The sequence below is a fragment of the Aulonocara sp. 'chitande type north' Nkhata Bay genome, linkage group LG20, assembly GCF_057382095.1.
Source record: "Aulonocara sp. 'chitande type north' Nkhata Bay isolate Kocher_YH1m ecotype deep benthic linkage group LG20, A_spYH_male_GT1.1, whole genome shotgun sequence".
Taxonomy (NCBI): domain Eukaryota; kingdom Metazoa; phylum Chordata; class Actinopteri; order Cichliformes; family Cichlidae; genus Aulonocara; species Aulonocara sp. 'chitande type north' Nkhata Bay.
Window position 1 is genome coordinate 7,051,296 of NC_141363.1, and position 20,993 is coordinate 7,072,288.

At 37.6% G+C, this 20,993-nt stretch overlaps 1 protein-coding gene across 1 annotated transcript in view; it reads right to left on the reverse strand.

Moving 5' to 3' along the window:
• Window positions 1-1,489: 1,489 nt before the first annotated feature.
• Window positions 1,490-20,993, reverse strand: part of gpr153 (G protein-coupled receptor 153) — a 43,719-nt gene continuing 24,215 nt past the window's right edge. Inside the window, exons 3-6 of the mRNA XM_086278758.1 lie at window positions 14,091-14,520; window positions 9,049-9,238; window positions 6,532-6,716; window positions 1,490-4,493 (exon numbers count right to left, since the gene is read on the reverse strand). Of these exons, the coding sequence (XP_086134884.1) occupies window positions 3,651-4,493; window positions 6,532-6,716; window positions 9,049-9,238; window positions 14,091-14,520 (1,648 nt within the window). The 3' untranslated portion in view covers window positions 1,490-3,650. The remainder of the gene's footprint in view (window positions 4,494-6,531; window positions 6,717-9,048; window positions 9,239-14,090; window positions 14,521-20,993) is intronic.

The following is a 20,993-nucleotide window of genomic DNA, read 5'->3' on the forward strand; positions in this document are numbered from 1 at the left end:
AAGCGCACTTAAGAGAGCAGACGTGGATGAAGTGCGCTTCAGACGTCTCTGTTCCTTGCCAATAAAAGCAGACCTGGCTCGCCCGGTTTCAGCACAGCCATGCAGTGCTTTAATTTATTTTGATGATCAGCGCAATTAAAACTGTAGTTTACAGATTGCTGCCAGTCAGATGCACACACACACTAGAGATTGTCATTGGTTTCAAGCTGTTTCTAAACCGCGTGAATTACCTTTTGGCACGTAGAAGGTGACGTGAACATGCACAACTGTAGCTTGCCTCCACCAGTGTATGAATGTGAGAGTGAATGAATAGTGGCATTGTAAAGCGCTTTGGGTGCCTTGAAAAGCGCTATATAAATCCAATCCATTATTATTGTTGTTAAAAAACAAACAACCTCTGGCTACAGACAACGCCAATTTCTCCACAAATTTTCCCTTACTTTAGAATAATGCTCACTGTCGATCAACAGCTGAAAGAAATCAACGTAACCAAACACTGATCATAAAATTAAACTTCATCATCACATTAACAGTCAATTAAACCTCAGGGATATTTCCGATGAAAATCAAAGTGACAACAGGTGTACTTCAGTGGCAACAAGATAACCCACAAAGAGGGAATGGTTTTGCAGGTATTGGCGAAAAATCATCTCTTTATCCCTCTGAACTAAGCTCAATTATTATTCCTGTATACCCAAAAGTGATCATCTGTCAAAAAGTCAATGCTTTGTTTGTATAGGTTATATAAAATCAAGAATAATCTGTTTTGCAAATATCCCTAAGAGCGTGCTTTATTACACCAGCTCTGTGTTCTACATCATAACCAATCCAGTGCTTTTTGCTTTGCCAAAATAGTTTTATTTATTGTAATTTCTACTGCCCCCTTGGTTAGGCTGCTTGAAAAAGACAGATTGCAGCTTTTACCGTTTGACAGAAATGTTCTTCCTCATTCAGAATGACTTCATATTTTTCATTAGATATATTTTTGACTAATTATAAGTCAATTAGTCATTTGCAACAAATACAGACAAACATTTTTTTTTATCAAACGCCACCAGTCACTTTTTGGCACAGCAGGTATGGCATCGAATTCCTTTATTAAAACATGTGAGAAGCCAAATCATTAAAACAATAGTAAATGAGTAAAGTAACAAGAGATTTTATGAAAAAGTTGTTCCAATTTTAATTAATCTGCGCTCCATAAGTAATGAGGGCATTCTAAGGCAAATGACCAAATCTATATCCTGCTAGAATCCCAAATGCTTTGCAAATTAAAGGTGAGCTCAGAAAATGTGTGGCTGTACTAAACTAAGTAGAACTAACCATTGTTAGTCAAACCTTAGTCTTTAACCGAGGACTTAATGAGGTTCACTTTCATCTGGCCTTGGTGACACATAAAATGATGTCATCTCTTTGCCTGTCAGGGAAATTCTGCTCTGTTCCATGAAAAGCACATATTGTACAAGCAACAAATAAAGTGGACCTGAAACATCATCTTGTGAATTTAATCAGTCATATGTTTTTAACAAAGTCATCATCTGAACAAGAAAATCATAACATACATAACATCATTCATATTTGAGTCATAGATCTTTGAATATGTTACAAAATTAGATTATGATATAATAAACACAACAAAATCCCAAAAAACAAAAAAGTCTATGACACAGCAAAGTTTGACAGGGGAACATGGTGATATGCTTCCAAAGACAGACACATTTCAGCTAACTTCTCCTTCTCCATTTTAATACCTGCAAGTAAAGGCAGGTGCACCAATATATGAAAATTAGAAAGTTTACACGACTGCAGATGACCAATAACTTTATCACTTGAATAGTATGGAAAAAAAAAATCACAACTAATAAGGCTTCAAGGGGGATACTGTTGTTTTCACTTTGTCCTCATGCTGTAATATCTTTGAAAACTTGCACCTAACTTGTGCAAATCAGCTACATTCACATTAGAAGTTATTGTTAACTGAATTTGGTTCCGCTATTATTATTTTGTTATTTTAAGTCAAAGAATTTTCAGTCATTTTTTAAACAAATTATCACTGTGGTATAAATTAGATGTGACTCTTTAATTTAACATCACCTACACCCATCAGTTCATTTTACTGCCTATTCTGAGTGAGGGTGCTATGTGACAATGCCTCAGAAAAACGCTTACTGTTTAAGCGTCATTGAACTTTTGCACCTTACAGTGTTAGATAATCACAGTCTCTACCCAAATCTAGAAATACATTTAAGCTTTAATCCTTCAACAGCATTACTCACTGATACTTTGGCTATGTTTATATTTAATTTGCTTTATCTTTGATTTTGGTTTGACTTTGATTAATCTGGTGTTTTAAAAAAAAAAAAGTAACATCACACTAAAAAATGCTCACAAAACAGTTCAGATCCATTATTTATATTTTGTGTGTTATGAGTTGACAAGTGAAATATAAGGTTGGGTTTTTGCTGTGTGTGGAAAATTACTAGAAGTATTGTTCAATCAAAAGCTTTTTTTATTTAAAACGCTCCTCATTTGTGCTAACATTTTTGAAGGTTTAAGATGCGACAACTCCATTTAAATTATGCTACATCTCAATCACATCCTGAAGGCTGTGATTATTGAACCTTTGGACTAGTTAGCAACTTTTAAGGGTTCTGTCTTAGCTGGCTACTTTAAAAAAAAATCCTTTCTGATATTTCTAAGCGGTTGACATACTGCGCTGTCATGAAGATGAAGTTCCATTTGCATATTAGTTTGATGATTTGATTTAAAAAACAAAACAAAACAAAACATTGGGATATTAAGACTTGAGGGGAAATGTTCTAACCATAGGTCTAATTAAACAGAAAACACTAAAACCATTAATTAAGATATCCTCTATATATACACGACATGTCAATCTTCTTTAAAAAAAAAATGACTTCACATTTTCATTAAGGATTTAGGGGTGTTCAGGCTATATCTCAATATCTCACAGAGTAACTGTAAAAGTATAGGCATTTCAGAAACTGGAGTTACCCTGGCAGTTTACTTACAACAAAGGGTGCTTGAAAAATAGTTTTTTTATTGTGTTGTGAATGATGATAAAAAAAAAAAATAAAAAAAAAAATGGTGGACATTATTATAAAAAACGCACATATTTAAAATGTCAAGCTCAAGGTACAGTGGCAGTACTCAGGGAATCTGTATCCATCCACCAAAACACACACAGTCATTACAGGGCAAATTGAAAAAAAAAATGTACGTTTTTGAGTGACAAAAATAAAGAAACACCACCATGAAAAAAAACCAACCTCTTCCAATTCTTTGAAGATCAAAAAACACCAAAATCTGAGTTAGAGGATGTTCACATGGTTTAAAAACTATTTCTCTGCATCAGTGATGGGAAAAATGTCCTCAGTGGATACTCTGTGATGTAAAAGTTGAAAACTTTTTAACTAGCCTACATAATAAATCAACAGGCCCATTCAAACATTGTGTCCAAGGCCATTTAGCATAACAGATATTTATTGGTGGTATATAGTTAAACAGAAGTGTGGCATGAGTAAAAAGGCCGGAATATTCCAGTAAGTCACTTTTCCGTTACCACCAATATTCCAGTGGTTTTCGTTATGATTCAGTAATGATGTTGATATAAATAAGGAAAAAGTCTTTTACATGGTAGAACCTACAGAATCAGACCGAAAGGTGATATATCCCGAGGATGATGCCGAGGGTGTGCTTGCAAAACTGTTTGTGCTTCCTTTACTCTCAGCCTTGCTCAGATGCTTCTGTTGTACCCATTCAGCTCCAGCACCAGTCCCAGCACCACCTCCTGTCCTGGGCCTAAAGCCAGAGTGCCCTGGAGACTGTCGGCTGCACCCAGACGAGCCCATTTCCCCTTGCTGTTTCCCATCTCGCTGGCGCTCTCGACAGCCTTTCCCAGAACCACAAGCCCCAGGACTCTTCTTTCCCGCAGGTCTGTCTGGTTTGGGTGAACCCTCAGGTGAGTGGACCCTACTACTGCTTCTTTTGTGTTCTGACAACCGCCTGAGCACTTGAGGCTCACGCTCAAAGTCTGTGAGTGGAAAGTGGGGAAGGACTGTGTGCTGTTCATACACATTAGGGATAAGTGAGATGGTGGACGCACGTCTCGGGCTCTTTCTGGGGCTCGGCAGCGGCGTCTCGTCTATAAAGTTTATCACTTCGTCGCGGCTGAAACACCGCAGTTCATCCTCGTAATGCTCCCCGCCACAAACCACACGGGGCAGATGCCTGAGAGAGTGCATGCTATCCTCAGAGCGTCGCCGCTTGCGGTGAGGGTGATGGTGTCGGTGGTTCTCCTCGTGGTAGGAGACCAGGCTGCTCCTGCGCCTCTCGCGGCGCGGCAAGGTGGAGCTGTAATGGGCACTCACTATCATGTCCTCGGTGGAGCCCCATCTGTGCAGGTATGAGGGGATCCGCTCGCAGGTCCACATGTCGGTTTCGTCGTGGGAGTATCTTCTTGTAGGGGGCACCTGGATGCAAAACACAGATCAAATCTTTTAGCTATTTCAAAACTTTTACATGAATTTTAATTTTTAATAAATGCTGCACATTATATGAGATACATGTTGAGCACTAGTATAGCTCGACTACATTATCAAAGACCCAGAATAGTACATGTAGGATTATTCGACATCATCTGGTGGTTAATGTCATTGTAATAGTTCAGTGCAGTTTTAGAAGCGCTGATTTGCACTGAAGGCATTCAGCACCCAGAAAACAAAAGCCAACGTTTTTGTTTGTTTTTCTAGATCTGATTCTGTTGTTTTGCTTGTGTAAAATCCTACATGTAGCATATATCAGTTGTTTATTGAAGACCCTACGCATACAAGTTTAACCTTAATTTTAATCAGTCCCATAAGCCATGCATGACACACATCAACAAGATCATAACTCTTATAACTTATAGCTCTCATCTCCATTATTTGGAGAAGAAAACTGAAAACGCTGACATTTTCCTACATGTTATACTCACATTCCATTCAGTTCTGACAACTATGCAAGAGAGAGAGGGTTCGTCAAGGTGACGTCAAGAGCCTCAAGACTGAAATCAGCCTGCCCCCCTGCGGTGGCTTTTAGTAAATGCAGAGAAATTTAAAACAGCAGACGATACAGTAGCATTCAGGCAGAAGTGCTTTACAGCAGAGGGCAGCATAGGCATTAGAATGACTTAAGATGTAGGACAAAAAGAGACAGAGAGAGAGACAGAGGGAGAAAGTGAAAGAGAGACAAGCCAATAAAGCTGGAGGAGCTTTATTTTGCAATCAAACCGCTTGAGAGGCATCACAGCAACTCTCAGATGGGGGTGCTATTTGATAATGACTTTAAGAGGTTGGTGGATTCATGACTTATTTAGGCCTTAAGCCTTTCAGGGCAAATGGCAAAAAATGTGACGGAATCACACTTCAGCCAGTCGTCCTATAAATGAAATGTAGTTCTTACAGTCACAGAGATACAGCAAGGAATAAAACAGCTATAAAGTGCTTTGGTAATCTGAATCTATTATCAGGTGAAAACAAACATATGACACAAAAACTATGGATGGAGTAATGTTTGGTTTAATGATGTGATGGCTACTGTATACATCTCTGTTTCAATCTTTTTTGTGAAGTCAAATAGAATAGACATTGAACTCCACATGAGTGGTTGGTCTTTGAAGGGTCCATTATAGTGCTGGACAGCTGTCCAGTTGTTGTACCAACTTCAATGATTATTTTCAGTGCATGTAAATGTAGCAGTTTGGGCTACAGGCTGTGGAGCCCCCATCAAAGTAATACAAAGATGACACAGTGTCTTGAATCTTAGAAAAGTTTAATAAAGTGTAGGTTGCACCGGCTGATTTTAAAGTTAGGTTTTCTAACCACAGTCTTCCAGGCCAAGTCTAGCGAGTCACAATCTTTTCTATTTTAATTAATAATTTTAAATATTATTGATTTAATATCTCAAATTGACTCAGACTTTTTGGTGTTGTTGATTTGCCCTAGAAGGCTGCATGTTAGATCAAGCTTTGTTAATGTAGCTGAAAATGATCATTTCATTGTTCTGCGTCTGACTGGGATGGATGCTGGATCCAATGGTGACCATGCATTTGGGCAGAACATGAGATAATGCTTATTGTGTCTTTCTGAAGCCTTGAAGGATTCCTGAAATGTAGAAGGTAAGTCCGTTACTAAACACTTACCCTCTTACAAAGTGAAAATGTAGTCACCTGCTTGCAGGACACATTGCTTGTTTAAAAAAAAAAAAAAAAAAAAAAAAGCGCATATAATGAACTGATGGGACTTCTGATGGTCATATTTACCAAACAATAGTCAGCCCGAGTTTGTTTTTGATTTCATGTGAGAAAAGGACAAAAATCTGGGAGATATAGCGTCACAAAATCTAATAATTTCAGTAAATTCAGTCAAGATGCTGTACAGGCCCACAAGGCCATTTCACCATGCACATTAACAATAAAAGGATTTCAACTGATCAAGTAAAAGAAATGAAGAAAATCAATAAAAAATATACCTGCAAATACTGCATTTTATCTTCCTGTTGTTCCCTCAATGGATACCCTTGCAGAACCCCCCTTTCTAAGGTTGAGAACTCATACTTGGCATTACGGTCTATCGTCACGATTTCAGGCGCCGAGCTATAGTCATATGGTCTGTCATATATTAAGTCGGCATGAATTCCTCCGTCTTGGCTGTTTTCTGCAAAGTGCAGAAAAGTACGAGCGTCAGCATTAGAGAGCAACGGACTCAATACACAAGACAGACAGACAGACAGACGAATAGATAAGAGAGACAAGTTCAACTGTTCTCCGATTTGTCGACTTTCCTACGTGTCTGCTCTGAAATATGAGCTTCAGATTCAAGAGAAAAGGCTTTCATTTCAGTGTTTGGTTCAAAATTTTGAAGTAATGCCAAACAGTTGAACAGGAACAATATCACGTGTTCTTAGTATCGAAATACCAATCTCCCAAGAATATTTTCCCAATTTCTACATTTGTGTTCATTAGATATATCAATTGGGATGGGTGTAAAATGCTTGAGGAAAATGCTTGCCAAAAGGATGAAAGATGAAAGTAGCTATGTGCACAAGCAGCTTAGCATGCATGTCAGTAGCTTTGGAATAACAGGAAACAATCCTTATACATACAACTGTGACGAGTTATACATGGCAAGCCCTCTGGAAAAAAAGCACAGAACTGGTAGTGTTAATTATCAAACAGAATAAGGAACTATCTAATGTTGTCTTATGGCTCCTGCTGGACAATGAGCAGTTCTGAGGGAGGGTGTCATAAGAGAGGATCAAAAGGTTTGGAGGGTTAAAAACAGGAGAGAAGGGATTCAGGTTGGGTTGAGTTTAAACAGTGCCAATAGTCCAAAAAAATAAAAAAAATAAAAAAAAAGACAGGTGGTTCAGTTTGCAATAACTGTAAATATCATGGACCTAGTTCATGAGCGCATGATTATCATGTGACCTAATTTTGAGACCAGATTTTGCTGATAGTGTCTGTGATTTCTTGGTGAACAGGTTAGCTTTCACCCCCCTTTGAAAATCTCCCTATAAAATGTCTAGTAAGTGATGTTTAATAAATATTTCTGCCGTTAAATCGCTATAATCTGACTCAAAGTGAAAATCAAAATAAAAAATTAAAATAAAAAATAAAACTAAATTAAAAAAAGAAAGAAAGAAAACAAAATAAATACAGTAAACAGATTTTGTTTTTCAATTTTTATGTACTTTTGAGTTATGATCTTGGCTGTATCCTTTTGTGACTTGAGGAAAATATGACCATCATAATGACATGAAAGTGGTTTTCAGCTTTACGGCAATTGCTCCGGTTTGACTCTGGACTCTAAGACATAAATGGGAAACCATTTATTTTAACATCCTCTCACCAGGGCATTCTGGAGGAAGACTGCCCAGTTTAAATCCAGAGCGGAAAAAAGACAAAAGTGCTGCAAGGTAAATATGTACTTTGCCCAGCCCTATTTCTTTCTTTTTTTTTTAAAGAACACAGCAAACATTTTAGAAAAGTACACAGCATGTACAAAACACAGAAGATATACTGAATATTTAGAATTAAATTACACAGACACTTGTCCCTCCAGTTTCATCTCCTGACAACAAAGGTCACTTGATAGGTCACATGATAACAACTGACCACTGATTTCAGACCTCTGACTACAATAAAAAACAAAAACTAAGAATATTCACCCCAAGCCAATTCTAATTAAATCTAAGAAACATGTACCAATAGCCCAAACCACGATGACTAAGCAGATGTTAACTAATCTGCAAATTGTTTTCTAGAATGAGATGTTAAAATTGTCCATCTAAACTGTTAAAAGCAACAATAACAGTAGCCTAAAGCTAGTAGACAGTAGACAATTTATTAAATTATTATCACAGATCTCTCCTTTTAAATGCCTTACACGCAGGCCTGATGATTTTAGGATGTAGTTACAGGTATTATCTGCATCAGTGAATAACATCATTTTATTAAAAGATTTCCTTTGGATTACAACATTTGTGAGTTGTAACTTTACAAAAGGGATGCATAGACATTAAAGTCTGTAAAAAGGCAGAGATTACACCACACTGTATCTCAGGGAGCAGAAGATGACATCACTATCAAGCATTACACCATAGAGAAAATAGTTTTTGACTCTGTTCCCTTGCTGCAAAATTGCTTCTCTCTCTGTCAAGAGACAGCCCAGAAGCCAATACAAATGAACCTCTACTCTGAGAGTGATGCTTTACCTTTCACTGTCAAAGGAGATTTTGTGAACAGATCAAGTGTAGTTTAAAGTTAATGTTTATCAATTTAAAACATCATAATCACATCCCATTTTTATCTTTAAAGTCCACCCTTTCAGTTTGGGCATGCCTTCACAGAGCATTTAAAATCTACTCTTAATGCTCAAACTAATCCACATGTATGTCCTAAGAAATACCAATCAATATTCACATCATGGGGTGAAGAGGAAGGAAAAAGGAGGCAGGAGAGGAGGGAGATGCTTAACAGTAGCTTACCCTCATCCACATCGTCGTTGGACATGATGGCGACACATTTCTCCCACACCATGCGGATGTCGGCCCGATAGCGGTCGCATGCCCAGAGGAACATTGGCAGCAGGATGGACTGGGCAATGGAGCACCACAGCACACACAAAACCATCCAGTTATAGGAGCGGTCAAACTTCAGGCTAGCAAAGCTCACCACCTGCCCAGGGTCAATAAAAAATATATATTTTTAAAATCTGTTATAATGAAGAGTGACGATTTAGACTTAGAAAGTTTCCCCAGTTTTGTTTTTTCAATATATTTTTTATTGATTTTATAATTGAGCAGTATACAACAATCACCTTCAAAAGAACACAATAGAAGTTGGACGGCAAGTCAACAAGGTGGTAATACAGCATACATAAATGTTAAGACAGAGTATATTTCACTTAAGTTTATCCATCAGGCTAATGACTGGTTGCCAAATCTTATAAAACACACTCTCTCGGTTAGACAAGGTAAACCTGATTTTCTCCAGATGGAGTACATTTCCAAATTCTCTCAACCACATTTCGAAGGTAGGAGGTTTATCAGACTTCCAGCAGAGAAGTATCAGCTTTCTAGCCACAAGTGTGGTCATTGACACAACCTGCGTCTCTATCTTGTCCCTTGCCCATCCCGGTTCCCCAGTTTTGTTTAAATCCACTCAGCGATGCACAAGATATGGACTGGATGGATAAATCAGTCAACAGTAAACCAGTTAATATTTACTCAGACTGTAGCAAGGTAAACATACTGAGTTAAGCATCAAATGTTTATGGCAGCACTGCTTTCCAGGCTTAAGAGTTTACTGATAATAGATCTTATGAACACAACAGAAAGAACATCAGGTATCTTTTACAGGATCACCACACAGTACTTCCTGGTTTAAATAAGCAAAGTGAGCGGGAACAGATACATCTCTTAGACATTTACATTGGTGGCAGTTTGTTCTTAATCTCAGCGTAAACCAGTAAATGTACCTGTTTACAGACTTTAAACGGTCACCCCCCTTGGGAACATATACTCCTGCTAGTGTATTTATGGTATCAGATAATCTAAGTTAAAATAATTTGAAACAGATGCAAACAGTCCAAAAGTAAAAGGAAGAAAAAACCCTCCTGTGAGAAGCATTTCAGTCCAGATTTTCCAGTGCCAGATGAAAGAAACCTGCAGCCAAGTTCCTACTAAACATTATCTTCCAGATCCACTCCCATATGTTAGAAAATCGTATTATGTACCCTTCATCATCAGTTCTATAAGCAGCCTATGTATGGCTATCATAGCCAGTATTTACAAGGCAAACAGTATGGCCTTTGTCTGTCACTACCATTACTTCAATAAGTGATTAAAGCAATAAATAATAATAATAATAATAATAATAATAATAATAATAATAATAATAATAATAATAAAGGTACATTTGACAATATTTCAAAGTATTTCTTTTGCAGTGACAAATTTTCAAAGTGGCTAACTACAATATACAAAGGAAGCTTGAAGAAACTAGAAGAATCAACTGATTTAATGCAACACTTTTGCAGTTGCAATAGTCCAATGTATGTTTACATCATGAATAACCTCCAGTATCAACAATTATCACCGGACTCCATGAAGTCCTGGGAAAAATGAAGTACTCCCTTTAATGTTTCCATAGGGATGTGCAGCCATGTACAGCTAATAAAACCTAGTTAACTGATCAACAGCAAGTGTGACCACCCCTATAAAAAGCAAAAGTTTCCAGTTTGCTGGACCGGAGCATACAGGTGTTTCTAAGCACAATGCAACAATCTTCCTAGGATTGTTTGTCCCAGCAAATGTCAGAGAATGCAATGTTCAGAAAAACTTCAAGACCCAGAGCTACATCTCAGAGTCTGCAGGCTTCAGTTAGCATGTTAAATGTTAAAGTTTAAGTCATTATCTCAGTCATCGGGCCACAACAGTGATTACAGTAAAGCTTCTTTCAGCTGCTCCCCTTGTCATAAGGGTTGGCACAGCAGGAAGTTCCGCATGTTTGAATTGGCAGAGTTTTATGCCAGGCGCCCTTTCTGACACAACCAGAAAGGTGATTTACATCTCCGGCTGGAACTGAACCCACGGCCTTTCACTTGTCAAGTGAATGTGAAAACCCCAGTGGTTATTGCAAACTTAAAATTATCTCAGGTTTAACCTCCTTCGATCATGCCTTGTGCTCAAATACCAACCATTTATCCCTGTTGCTAAGAGACTTGATAAAGTTGTAAAGCCTTAACCTGATATTGCCTTTGTTTGCCTACTGAGACAATAAAACACACTGAAGTTAAACAGTTTTTTCTCCACTTTACCACCCCACGAGTGATGCACTAATAAACATTTCCCATGTTGTGACTTTAAACTGTAGGATGAATCTTTTTCAAGGGGTACTGATGTAGTTTTTATGAATATTTGAGGATTTTAGATTTAAAGCTAAGAATATAGAACTTCATCTTCCTTAAGTTAAAGAATAGCTTCTTACAGTTTTTACCCAGAACTTTTTACACTTTGATATAAAAACCCTGGAAGTTATGAAGCACGTGTTTTCACATACTGTATATCTGCCCCTGGAAAATTCATGTATTTAGTCTGTTCACATAAATTAGTTTTTATATTTAACAGTAGTGATTCTATTCTGCTCTGATAATTTGTTCCTCTGTATCATACTTTGTAAGACCATACAGTTCACAATAAATATACGTACTCATTTGTATCTGTTAGAGGTTTCTATGCATTTAAATAGCTCATTACACCCAGCCATAAAGATGGCTAGCAGGCCTACTGTTGTTTGGTTTACTACATCTGAAATGTGATCTTTCCTCAGCACCCCACCTTTTGTTTTGCACACATGTAAAGTAGTAACACAATACATTGCTATAAGTGTGTACAGTTGTCTTTTTTAATAATAATAATAATAATAATAATAATATTTTCTAGCTAATAAAGCAAAAGGTGTTTTATATACCCTGCAACATCTTAATTCAGAAGTGTAATATTGTGAAACCTTATGGGTAAAACCATGACATACACCAAACACTACAGAGCCATTACACAAAAATAGTGGCAAAGAAAATTTAATTACACTTCATAATTCACAAATTCATAAACAATTTCCGAGGATCTTTTTCTGAATACATAACATATTTATTAGACCCCCACCCAACCTAAGGTTTATGCCCACACACATAGGAAGCAGAATTATTGTTTTAAACTCAAATTTAAGAGCACATTAAAAGCTAAGAGCTGAATTTTATTTGAAAATAGCAAAAATATATTGAAGAGACTTGTCATAAAATAGCCAAAAAATAAAGATTACTATTGAAAGCATCTTTTGCAATGATGATATTCTGTAATTTTTAAAGTGTTCTTTAGGCTTTATGAAAGTCTTTCAAGTGTTTTCTTCAGAAATTGGCTGCTTTTTCACTCGGTTTTTTTCATTCTAGTCCTTGTACCTGATCATTTTAAGAACAGTATCCTGAGTCCTTAAGTCCTTAAGAAATAAGAAAATCCAGCAGATTGACATATATCTAACCCTTCAGCTCATCCATCTACAGTTCACTGAAGCCTCATCAGAAACAGACTCAATCGAAAGTTCATTGTCAAGATGCCATTTTAAAAGAAGGGAAAACAGGGAGAAAAGGTGAAAAGATGGAATCAGAGGCAATGGGCCTTACAAACTAATGATGTGTGATGATTTCAAATTTGAAAGTTTTTGGTTCAAATCATCATCAACATGCACAAAGGAGGTCAGGAGAGAGTTACAATGTCGTCTACAGCCATCTGTAAAATGTGTGCATGTGTGCCTTTCATCAGGAAAGGCACACATGCACACACACTGAACCAGTGGGCTCCACTATATGTATGGTTTAAAACCATTTAGAATATTTAATATCAACTTCTACTATAACCCAGGTGGCCAAACATGAACAAAAAATACTTGTTCCAAAATAAAAAACTGTCCAAGTTCATTTGCCCTACTGAAAATGCTCTATTAAGTTGGCTCTCTTTACAGAAGACAATCTGGTTGTTTGGCTGCATCACAAACAATAAGCCTTGAGCTTTCTGCAGGCTCTTAAGTTTATATAGAAAACCAGCGAGCTGACTTGTTAAAAAAAAAAAATACACGAGAACCTGAGGGTGGAATTTACAAACCAAATGGCGACTTAGAGAAAAACAACTCACGCTTTCACTCCCTGATGTGAAGGCATGCCATCTTGGCAGAAGGAAGTCGCTCTGTTTTTGAAGTCCGTTTCCCCAAAAGACAACAGCATGATAATGATTTCAGTGCTTACCTGTTTTTCAGCCTTAGTTTGCCAACATGTTGTTCTTGTGACTGTTATCATCGCTTTTATTGTTAATTGTTTTGTTTTTTTATCTCTCCATTGGTGGGCTTACACTGTATAATATGTAAAAGAGATCAAACACAAATCTGTCCACATTTAACCTGACCTCCTTACAGCCTTGGAATGAATGAAATATTTTTATGTTTAACTTCAGATTACAGGTAACCTCATTGTCACATGTATCTCACATAACTTTATTAATGAAATCTTCACCTTCAAGTGGAAAAGAACAGTTAAATAAAAAAAGTATGCCATTAGTGTGGCATCAGTGTCTTAGTGTGTGTAGCTGTTTTCTTAGAGGTGGTTTTCTTAGAGGCTACACCATTTCAAAAACAAGCATGGAAACTTTTCTCAAAGAAACGGTGCAAAAAACATTAACAGGGAGAGTCAAAGGCTAGAACTTTCTTATACTTCAAAGTATCACAATTCATAATTATGACAGAAGCAGTTTAATCTTAGTATACGTGTATAAACCTGTATTCAATATGAATCAACAGTGAGTTAATGAATAGAGGTGCACTGCAAAATGTCCTCTCCAATTGGCTATAATTGTCTTTGATTATGATTTGATTTAATTGTGATTGTACAGTGCATCAACAGAACATTATTATTATATTATCACGTACATTTTCCTGTTACAATGCTTTTATAATCAAGCAAGAAGAAGAGTGAACTCACCAGTATGGGGAAGCCAGTCAGGAAGTCATAGATGAAGACAATACCACTGATCAGGTAGGTGATTTGCAGCGACGTCTTAAGCGGTTCTGATCCATCGATGGATGACCTGCGTTTTCCCTGAGCATCCTCCACCACTATGGTGGGAACATTAAACTTGTTCTTGTCAGCGTTGTGACCTGCCTGAATCGAGAAGGTCTGAAAGAGAGCGATGCCGATGCAGATCACACCCATGGTCACACTGCCACCGATTAGGAGCAGAAAGCAGACTCCGAAGCCCAGGCCAATCTCTGTCACAATGAACCGGCAGTCAGAGGTGTAGAAGCGGTCGATCGTGTCATGCCAACCCACTGCTGGAAGTGTGGACAGGATGAAGGAGACCATCCAGATACCCATCACTGTGTGTACTGCCTGCTTCTTTGTGTTACTTAGCCTGGAAAGAGAACAACAGATTTTTGCAGGAAATCAAGTGAAATACCCATTGGCTTTGATTTGTGTGTCGTTCATTAGAGTGTAAAATCTGTGGATCCTAACTTATCTGATCTTTAAAATCACTATGCTCAGATCCCTAAAACCAAAAATATATACAAGTACACACTATAAAGGAGTTTCTAACAAAGAGAAGTAACAAAAAATGGATTTGCATTTTATCTTTTTTTAAGAAAAAGGAAATCGTCTTTAATCACAGTCATTTGATCCTTATTAGATTCTGAACAAAATAACCTCAATCACTCTAATGCATTTCAAAGGCAGTCTTTACCTGGATAAACATTATAGTTATCAGCATGCTATAGTCCTGCATTTACAGTTCCAAAGAGCAAAAGCGTGACACATTGATTGCTACCAAGATATTACCCATCCTATCTTTACAAACCTGCACTGACAAAATATATCTAAATAGAAGTCTATCTTACCAATCTTTGCTGGTTTTCTGTTTAAGAAAGCATACTGAACTATTTTTCTAACTTACATTATGTCTTTTCTTTACTGGAATTATAGAATAGGACACTCAATCCTTCTCACTTAAAACAAATTTTAAAATACAGTTGTGCGGATTTCTGCACAGAATTTTATTTATTCATTCATTCATTCATGCATTTTAACTGTCTGTGTAGCTCTGTAATTACATATCTACGTTACTTGGTGCAGATACCACTATGCTACTGTGTTCACCCTCGTCACATACTTCAAACTAGAGATGGCACGATACCACTTTTTTATGTCCGATACCGATACCGATATCATAAATTTGGATATCTGCCGATACCGATATGAATCCGATATAATGTTTTTTAATCAACAAAACTGTTTTTTAAATATCTTGCTGCATTTTGTATAAGTTCATACTCAAGTTTAAAACAACTACACTAAAGCTATTCTGTTATACCTGTATGCAAAAAAAAATATTTCATAGTTCAGCAATACTGATCAATCTAATAAACTTAAACCTGCACCATCCTCCCTATTCTGGTATTTTACAGAGTACTTAGCATAAATATTAAGCAACCTAACTAATAGGGTTCCAACTCCCAGCAACAACAAAAATAAATAAATAAAAAATAGGGAACCACCCCTCACGCTCCACCTCATGATGCTTAATCGACGTAATCAACCTTAATTTGATGCAGTGTGAAAAAAAATGCACAGAAATCAATTATTTTTCAAGAAATATTAAATAGATTCAACATCTTTCTTCAACAAAATTGCAGACTGCACAGATGGTACCTTCCCAAAGGAAAAAGTACTATAGCTTACTAGGGTATATATATTAGACGTAATAGTTACTATATACAGTAATTGACTTCTATTCATTTTACATCAAATTAAAACTTTGGGTGTCAGATAATTATTTATTAAAAGCTAGACATTTTAAATGAGAATAAGAAAGAAAAGTATGTCTTTGTGCCCCCTTTTCCCTGTTAATGCCCTATCGGCCCCCCTGGCTAAACTTTGCTAGATCCGCCCCTGCACAGTTACCAGCGTCAGCTACGTAGAAAAAGATCCTCGAGTAGAAAGTAATATTAAATACATTCTAACAACAGCTGATCAAGCTTAAACGTGCTGCTGTTGTTCAGCCGCTGGTTTCCTCTTTCTGGTGCAAAGTGGGCCAAAAGCAAACTAGAGACATGGACTCGCGACAGAAAAGCCGATCAGCTGATCATTTAAGCAGTTTCATGATTGAAGTAGCAGCAGGAGAGGCAGTCGCTTGTTAAGCTTAACGCAGGAATGCTTTACAAACATTCAGAGATGGACTTACACACTTGCTTTACTTCTCTCGGGGATAACTTTGTCGGAGATGAAATGCCAGGTTGCTAGCGAAGCTCCACATGCTATCCAGACCACCTACAGGTCCCGCATGCCACAGCTGCTCTATCACGTGATGCATACTGCTCCGACGTGCTAACTTCTGAGGTGAGTTACGGCGTGTTGCAAGTTTTGTGAGGTGCTTTCGTGATATTTAATGGATCGGATTACATTTTTTATTTTTCTCCGATATCCGATCCAGTAATTTAGGTCAGTATCGGACCGATACCGATACGTAATATCGGATCGGTCCATCTCTACTTCAAACTAAAGCAGAGTGTTGATTCACTGAAGAGTTGATGAAAATTGTAACTAAAATGACTGTGCAGCTATAAAAGAAGAACAACGCAGCCCATTCCGCATTACACTTTGTTTCACAGAAAAATGTGTAGGCTGGTTTTAATATTGACTTGTGTCTTTGCTCGGTTTGTTAACAACAGCTGAACTTCATTCAACCATGGCCTGCAATGACTTTCTTCACAGAAAAAGATTAGACAAGCAATTGGTACATCAACAGCAGATCCAGGATATGTACTGTGTCCACCAAAAAACTGTTTAAACACCTTAAAACAGTTTCACCCTATTAACAGCAAAGACCTGGAGGACATCTTAGGTCAACTGAACTCCTCTTGCTGTTTAGATGTCCTGCCAACACGTTTTTTCAAAAAGGTCTCAAAGACTTTAGAGTCAGACCTGTTACAGATCGTCAACTTTTCTTTAATGTCAGGTGTGTTTCCGGAACCACTAAAAACTGCTGTAATAAAACCTATACTGAAAAAGGACAATCTTGACAAGACACAAATGAACAACTACAGGCCGATCTCAAATCTCCCATTTTTAAGTAAGATCATTGAAAAAGCAGTTTCTCAACAGCTCAATTACTTCTTAAAACAGAATAACTGCTATGATGCCTTCAAGTCAGGTTTTAGACAGAACCACAGCACTGAAACTGCTCTGACCAAAGTGTTTAATGACATATGTCTGAATACAGACAGTGGAAAAATGTCAGTCTTAGTTTTACTGGATCTCAGTGCAGCATTTGATACAGTTGACCACAACATATTACTCAAACGACTGGAGAACTGGGCAGGTCTTTCAGGAACTGTACTAAACTGGTTCAAAACATACTTAGAAAACAGGAAATACTTTGTATCAATAGGTAACTTCACATCTGAGCAGACAAGTATCACATGTGGAGTTCCCCAAGGTTCCATCTTGGGACCCCTTCTGTTTAACACCTACATGCTCCCACTGGCACAGATTATAAAGAACAACAAAATAAACTACCACAGCTATGCAGATGACACAAAAATATATATCACAATGTCACCAGGAGACCAAGGCCCTGTACAGGCGCTTGGTAAATGCATTGAGGAAATTAATGACTGGTTGAGCCACAATTTTCTCCAGCTAAACAAAAACAAAACTGAGGTAATAGTCTTTGGCGCCAAAGAAAAACGATTACAGGTCACCAGAGAACTTCAATCTATACACCTAAAAACCACAAACCAGGCGAGGAATTTGGGTGTAATGCTGGATGCAGACCTAAACTTAGAAAAACACATTAAGACAATAACAAAATCAGCTTACTATCACCTCAAAAATATTTCGAGGATAAAAGATCTGATGTCTCAACAGGACCTGGAAAAACTAGTCCACGCATTCATCTTTAGTAGGCTTGATTACTGTAACAGCATCTTTACAGGTCTACCTAAAAAATCAGTCAGACAACTACAGCTCATTCAGAACTCTGCTGCTCGAGTCCTCACTAAGACCGAAAAAGTGGACCACATCAGTCCAGCTCTGAGGTCTTTACACTGGCTGCCTGTCCGTCAGAGGAGAGACTTTAAAGTTCTGATGCTGGTCTATAAAGCTCTGAATGGTTTAGGACCAAAATACATCAGTGACCTCCTGACCCATTATGAACCTTCCAGATCCCTCAGGTCATCTGGATCCGGTCTTTTATCAGTTCCCAGAGTCAGAACCAGACACGGAGAAGCTGCATTCAGCTTTTATGCTCCTTATATCTGGAACAAACTCCCAGAAAGCCTCAGATCAGCTGAAACACTCAGTTTATTTAAATCCAGGTTGAAGACTCACCTGTTCTCAGCTGCATTTGAATAAAGCACCAAATCCACACTTTTAAGCTTAAACTTCAAAACTTACATTTTAACTACTGATATTATCTGTTTTGATTTTACATACTGTTTTGTTTGTTTGTTTGTTTGTTATTTAGTTTGTTTGTTTGTTTGCTTGTTTTAATCAATTTTAAATCATGCTTTTTATTTGTTTTTGTTTCTAATGTCTCTGTAAAGCACTGTGAATCACCTTGTTGTTGAATTGTGCTATACAAATAAACTTGCCTTGCCTTGCCTAACAAGTACAGTGTGGTCTACTCTGACTGTACTAAAGTAACTTATGAAGCAATATTGCAATATTATAAGTACATGGAGGATTTCAGTCTCCTTCTCACAATCATTACACATCAGAGACACACACTATACAATATTGGCAAACAGTGCACCTACAGTAATTGCGATCTGTCCTCAACAATTCAAACAAAATGATTCAAATAGAACACTGATAACGAGGTCTGTGTTTGACTTTTTTTTCATGGTGAGGAAATCTGACCAGTATTACAAGTAAAACAGACCCAACCATGGAAAAATACTGTAAAATGGCAGATATGAAGCTGGGATACATAAGCTGATAAAAACATCAACCCACATAGGCACAGCTTAGATAAACTGAAGATGAATGTGGAAGGAAATCGATTATTTGTTGATGGTAAAAGATTGCCTTTGATATCCCTCGGTCTATTTATCATGTAGGTCCATTTCAACACAAAGAGATTTCTGTTTCCTCTCACCTCCAAGTAATTGTTACAGTCGAGCAATTTGCTGAATGTGTTTGTGACCTCTGGCGATGTGGCACTTTTCAAGGTTTGCAGAAACTACACACATACATCTAAAAATATATCAAGCAGTGACTGGCGTTCTCATTTCCCAAACATGACGAAAGAGTACGCTAAGCTGCCAAAACATTTGGATAGATTACTGTATTCAAGGATTACTGAGTTGTTCCAGACATAAGCAAAAATATACACACACACACAAATATAGGTGTGTGTGTCATACATAAAAATATCCTTTTCAGTTCCTAGAACATGTAAGTATAGACTATTTTATGCCTCTATTGTGTAACAAAGTACAGTTAATATGGTTCTACTGGTTCATTTGTGTGGTAAAAGATGCTTTAATTCATTAAGCGTCAGCTCTTTTAGCGTAGAAAGCCAAATATACCTCCCGATGAGAACCAAAATGCATATCACCAATTCCCTTCTCCATTTCCAGAGAAATGGGGCACACTGGCTAGAATGGATAGCTTTACATAAAAAGATTGGCAAAATAAAATGGAAAACATTTGAAAGTAGTAAAGTATAAGCCTACATACACTGACGCAATAAGAGTACTACAATAGCCTGCAGTAGCAGTAGTACTGCAGTAGCCTCCATCTTTGCACTATGGCTTCATTCAAAGACAAGTAGGTCTTGTTGTCACAATGAGTAATAATGCTAGCCTTTCCTGATTGTGCCTGGGGTACATGGGGACAGTTACATCACCAAGCTGCATAAATCTATTACCAGACAGAGCATTGTGAGCGGAAAAAACCCTCCTAAGAGATAGTGAACGCAGGGTGATGAGCACAGCTGCCTAAGTACAAGGTTGGAATTCATAATTCAGGCCTTCAGTGTATGTTAATGTCAGAGTAAAGGCAGCCATGCTAGCTCAGCAGGGCAAATGTGGAGCGAATTAAATGAAAGATGAACAGCAATTATACGGTGCATCACCTGAGCTATCACTCCACTATACTGTTGTTAAAGGTGACTTGAACAGAAGAAGACAAGCTGCTGAGTGGAAAGTGTTCCCAGACAGGAGACCAGAGAGACTACAGTCAGATGAGTGAGGGAGCAGACGAGGGAGATATAAGCATCTGTGTAAAGCTTGATATCACTGTGTGGGCATCGGCCAATACTGGCAGCTGCAGAAGCAATATAGATAGCAAGATTGGGCTTAGATTTAAAAGGAAGTTTGCATATCTTATTTGAATGTCTGCTTATCTGCAAAATTGGCCAAGTTGAAAACATGTTTAGTATCTGCAGGCTTGATGCCACAGGACGTAATCGCTCGTAGATTTTCAGCAGGAGAGAAAGAGTGATGCAGCAGAAGACTGATGTTCACCACATGCACCACATTTTAGTTGGTATGTGTTCTGCAGATGCGACAGCTGATTTTATAGGTTCTCTGGCTGTTTTCCTACAGTATTTGCTCTCAAAATGCACTCGACTGCAAATGATTATGCTGCACCTGATGGGCAGAGCTTAGAGCTCTGAATGTAACAGCTAAATTGCAACAAAGCCAAGGCCTCTGAGCTATGCTTCAAATTTTCTTAAGATGCACCAATTACAAACCTTCACATTAATCATTTAAACAGTCAATATGGTCTGCTGTGCAACTCATTATCATGATAAATTACAATCTTATCTTAGAACAAATCAAGAGGTGCTTCTTAATAATCATTAGCATGTGTCAGTTCAGAGCA